Here is a 5567-nt window from a genome sequence, read left to right on the forward strand (position 1 = left end):
GTTTAGTTTTGTTTTTGCTTCCCAGGAGATTGAGTCAGAGGCTTTTTGTGAACATAAAACTGAGTGGTGTTGACAAATGCTGCTGCTTCTCCAACCTCAGTCACTCTGGAGAGGATGATTGGAGAGCTGCTAGAGACGATTTCTAAACACCAAGCACCATACAAATGTCCTTATGGCATTTTTGTTCAAATTATATATTTATACACTTTTTTTAAAAGAATAATTTTTACTAGGTTTTTCCCTTCATAGCCACCACCATTTTCTGGAATTTGGGGAAACATGAGTCTTGAAATTTTTCTTTTCCAAAGAGAAGCCTATTAAATTGAGCTAATTAAAATTGATACATTTGTCAGTACCATCTGAGTGTTAGGGAGCCCTAGTGGCATAATCCTGAGCAAGATGGTCCTGCTAACCCCAAAGACAGAACCTCTGCCAGCGGGGATCCCCCAGCAGAAAAGGGAAGGGCTGTCTCCTCTCAGGCAACTTGCAGCCTCCAAAAACCTGTTGGAGGGTCTACAGCGAGTGAGTTCCGAATCATTGGCAACAGGTTTTTGAGGGGTTTTGAGAATTTTAAACTTCATCTCTCCGCTCAAAGAAACCCCCACTGCTTTCGAGTAAGTTCCGTATCACTGTAACCCTCTGTCCGGCTTATGAAGATATGAAAAGATTTACAAAGCTGTAGATCTTTTGAGTGAGACTGCCCTTCTTTCTTCAAGGAGCAGCTGTGGAACTGAACCATATTCCTTTCAGTTAGCAGTATATGCTGCGCCACCAGAGCCCCTTGAACTTGTACTTGCACTCAGGCCATCATCTGTAGAGCTACTGGCCAGCTTTTCCAGTTAGCAGCACCCTTGGGCTCTCTCCTGTGTCCTCACCTTTCTTTTTCCCTTCACAGTGCAAGCAGCTGGTGAGCCTCCTATTGAGTACAGCCGTGCTGTCCATGCCTTCCTCGGGCCGGACCCAGGGGGGCATCATTAGCTTCGCCCATGGAGAGTATTTCTATAGCTTGTTCTCAGAAACAATCAACACTGAATTGTTGAAAAATGTAGATACTGCTGTGATGGAGCTCATGAAGTCATCTGAGGAGAATCCTAAAATGGTACTGAAGTTTTCCTTTAAGTGAATGTTTTCTTACATAGTGTTTATAACAGGATTGGCATATGCATGAAGTGTTAAAAACAAAAATCTGTTCCTGAGAGGTTAAAATCAGTGGAAATAAAGCGCACCTTCATCTGGAGTTTGTGGATGTTATTGGTACTTGATATGTTATTTTTTCATTTTCTCGTGCTGTTAATGTCTCCAACCTGACTTTGTGATGTGGAGCTGTGTAGTATGCTAGTTTTGTAGGACTGGGCTTCTGCACTGGCCCTTCTGCATGGACCCTGCACTCAGGAACTGGGCCACACTGCGTTGTTCTCCTGTCTCCCTGCTTCACCCCTCAGGGTCAGCCTCTGAGCTTATTATTTAAATGGTTATATAACCTTTGGTTTCCTAAACTGAGAGTTTCATATTTATCCTGTTCTGTTTGCAGAAATGTATGTCACCATTTTAACAATTAGCATGTATTTCCTACTGAGTTAGTGTTTATCTTCCAACAGTGCTTAAGTAGATCCAATTTGCAGTTTCTCTTTTTAAAAGTTACAAATAAAAAGTTTGGTAGACCCTCCGTGCCTCTCAGTGCATGTAAGTTTTCAAGAGTCTTTAATGAGAGAGCTTGGATCTCCATTTCTCAAAAATCTTGAGAACTTTAACTCATTCTGGATGATCCACAGAAACAATTTGTTAATTCTGATGGTCATACCCATAGAATAGTTGATAAACTCAACATCTAATTTAGTGACATTTATTCTTCATAAATGAGGCCACCTTGTGCTGCATGTGGGAAAAATCACATGTTAAAGTACTTTCTCAAGTTTGAGGAGTTGTGAGGTATAAAGGCATACTTCTCTGGAGTAAACATTTTAGAGAAATTTTGTGCTTTCTTTATAAGAATACTTCAAAAATAAAAGTAGCCTTTGTCGTTTAGCTGTTGTCTCAGAATTGCCGGTTTTTAGTCATAGTGGACTTGTTGCAGGTGAGCGCTGTTTTGAATGGCATGCTGGATCAGAGTTTCAGAGACCGTGTGACTCAGTTACACCAAGGATCCAAGCTCGTGATGGCAGTTCTGCAAAACTGGAGGGAGTGTGAATCCTGGTGGGCCGGCGATTCTGCTCCTGAAAGCAAAATGGCAGTGCTGGCCTTATTGGCAAAAATTTTACAGGTATTTTGACAGACTATAAAACGCAATCGTAGTTACCATTTTGGATTCTGTGATGTGCATCTTGAAAAATTAAATCACTGTAGCTTCAAAAGCTCATCTTTAAAAATTAAATCACTGTAGCTTCAAAAGGTCATCACTACCAGGTAAATAAAATATATTTAATGTAAATAAAATATATGTAATAGATTGCTGATGACCTTAGCTAATGTTTCCATTTATTGTACATCATTATCATTCACTATACTTATCACTTCTCGTACTTTTTTTTATGTACCTTTGTATGCATTTTCTTAAGAGAGAGTTTTCAAGTATTTCAGAACAAGGATTGTCAAAATACTTTTTTTTACAATGTTTATATAACAGTATTGTTTTATAGTAAAGAAAATAAAAATTTAGATGCCCAACAGTAATTATGAACATTTGTTATACATAAATAAAAATTGTAAGTATCAGATATAAATAAGAGGCACATGAGCTCTTACGGCCTAGTCTAGAGAGCTGTGCACCTACCCAAAGTGGCTGTCTCTTTGGTGGTTCAAATCCACCAGTGGATCCAAGGGATAAAGATGCTTCCAGTGTAATAATTTACAGCCTCTGAAAACTCACTGGAGGGTCAGCTATGATTAAGTGTCAACTCCACAGCAATGAATTTGAGTTTGGGGTTTATTCTAAACCCAACCCAAATCCACTGCCATCAAGTCAGTTCCAATTCACAATAACCCTATAGGACAGAGAAATGTCCTCGTAGCGTTTCCAGTGCAGTAAATCTTTATGAAAGGAGATTGCCACATCTTTTTCCTCCTAAGCAGCTTGTAGTCACAATACAGAAGGCTCAGAATAACTTTTTAATCCAGTTCTGAAGTTTAAATGTTAAAAGTATTATAATGGAAATCGAGGCACTTGGAATGTAACGTATGTCATTTCCCCTCTTTTAGATTGATTCATCTGTATCTTTTAACACAAATCACAGTTCATTCCCTGAGGTCTTTAGAACATATACTAGTCTACTTGCTGATTCAAAGTTGGGTCTACATTTAAAGGTAATGATTTTTTAAAAATTTTATATATGTGTATATATAAATAAAATTGTTGTTATGTACCATTGAGTCAGAACCAACTCATAGCTGACCCTCCAGTCAGTTACATATGTATGTGTATATTTTAAGATTACAGTCTCCATTATATTTATGATTTTTTAATATTTTTACTTAGATCATTTCAGACATGGACAAAAGCTCCCACATGTTATCACCACTCTCAGTAATTCTCTGCTCTGAGCTAATGCTTTCTTCACCTTGAATGAAACTGCTTGCATAAAGTTCTGTAATATGTTACAAAGATAATATGCGTATCTTTCAGAAAATTAAGGACATTTTGAAAGTATAATCACAATGATTTTTTTATCATTGCTTTAAAGTAATTTTAATGAAAATTTATTGGATTTCCATTCATTCATTATTGCACTTTTCTCCCAGCCCACCCCTCTCCACCACAGTATACTCTTCTCTTTGAAAAGTAAAAGAAAAGTTCCCCCATTGTTTTACAATCCCTCCCATTAGGTCCACTCCACTATGCAGCTTTCGTTCTGGAATCACAATGATTTTATAACAACAACAACAACATAATGTTAACATGGATCTGTGTGTGTGTGTTGTTATTGGTACGTATCATAGGGTCAGAAAAAAAAAAAAATATATATAAATATATATATATATATGATTTAAATTGTCTTTGTTGGCATTGTTATATAATGAATGATAGCCTGTAAAACAATTAATCTACTTTCCTATTATTAAATAATTTAAAGTATTAGTGATTCCTAGGGCTGAATTAAAATATAATTTTGAGGTTGCTAATTTTAAATGTCCTTTGAGAAAGACATGATACTGGGCAGGGTGGAAAGTTGGTGAAGAACCAAGTGGATTGACAACGGTGACTGTAGCAATGGGCTCTGTGTGTCAGGAAGTAAGAGGTTCAAGCAGGATAGAACAAGGTTCATGTCTTTTTTTCATAGGGTTGCTATGAGTTCTACTTGACTCGACAGCACCTAACAACAATTTTAAATAGTATTATAATTAGAGTTTAAATACTGGTAAAATGTGACCTCATGAAATGGATTTTTTACTGGATAATGAGGAAGATTAATGAAGTGTCTTATTTCTCAACATGAAGACATTTGAGAACTCAATACAGGGCAAAAGGAGCAGCTTCTAGTTCCCTTGTAAGGTTGATATGAAGATAACAAATTCGCTCCACAGGAATAGCGGTACATTATTCAATAGCTTATTGAAGATGTGCTTTTCATGCAGCACTTGTTCAAGATACCTGTACTGAAGCTCTTACTTGTAAAAGGACAAAACACTCTAGAATCAACATGCAGTGACCTGTTTGTTTATACTCATAGAGCCTTTTTTTGCCAGTTACCTCTCTGGGAAGGCTGGTTACAGAATTTTCTTAGCTAAAACAACTAACTAGTTGTTTTGGGGTTGGTTTTGTTTTGTTTTATTTTGTTTTGTTTTAGTTACTGTTGTTTTCAAAAACTTTTTAATTATAGTGATATATACATATATATGTTGTTTTTGTTTTTTGAGTTGAGCATGACTCATCGCAACCCAGTGAACAAAAACCTGAACTCTGTTCTGTAACTATCATCATTTCTCTAAGTTCATAGAGTTTTCAGAGCCATTTTCTCTGGGAAGTGGATGCCATTCCTGCCTCCAGGTCTCAATCTGGGAGCTCCAACAAACACTGTCTACCACAGATAACTGTTGTGTGTGTTCAACATCACAGCAACCCTAAGGTACTTCAATACAGCAAATTAACAAACCAGTGCTGTACCATGTAGAGGAACATTCTCATCCCAAGCACAATTAATATCATGCTTGAGACCGGAGGACCGAACTACCTTTTTAAATACAAGGCCTGCCTACCAGATCTTGGTTGACTCTAAATAAGAGGCTTCCTGCCCACAGCTCATTGTTAGCTAAATCCAGCAAATCCAGTAAGCTCACACTTGATTATGAACAAAAAAAACAACCACCAAGTAGTCCTCACCAGACCCTCACCAAAACAAGAGTACTCATCTTCCAGAATCCAGCTGCTTCACACATGAGCCTCCAGACTGGAGACTTAGTTGGCACAACTGCCTTTAATACAAGGCCCTTATTGTTGTTGATAAGTGCCATCAGGATGGATGGTGAAGAGATTGAGATTGTCCTTGGAGGCAAGGATTCTGAGGCTCCGTCTAACTTACTTTGGACATGTAGTGAGGAGAGACCGGTCCTTGGAGAGGGACATCATGCTTGGG

General features: G+C 37.8%; 1 protein-coding gene across 2 annotated transcripts in view; it reads left to right on the forward strand.

The window, feature by feature from the left end:
* LOC102847508 (DNA-dependent protein kinase catalytic subunit-like) overlaps positions 1-5567 on the forward strand; it is a 309905-nt gene that overhangs the window by 146037 nt on the left and 158301 nt on the right. For both annotated transcript variants that reach the window (XM_006880417.1, XM_006880418.1), the window contains exons 37-39: positions 896-1099; positions 2075-2260; positions 3196-3300. In XM_006880417.1, coding sequence (XP_006880479.1) covers positions 896-1099; positions 2075-2260; positions 3196-3300 — 495 coding nt within the window. The remainder of the gene's footprint in view (positions 1-895; positions 1100-2074; positions 2261-3195; positions 3301-5567) is intronic.

The sequence above is a fragment of the Elephantulus edwardii genome, unplaced genomic scaffold, assembly GCF_000299155.1.
Source record: "Elephantulus edwardii isolate Elephantulus edwardi_28Jun2011 unplaced genomic scaffold, EleEdw1.0 scaffold00008, whole genome shotgun sequence".
NCBI lineage: Eukaryota > Metazoa > Chordata > Mammalia > Macroscelidea > Macroscelididae > Elephantulus > Elephantulus edwardii.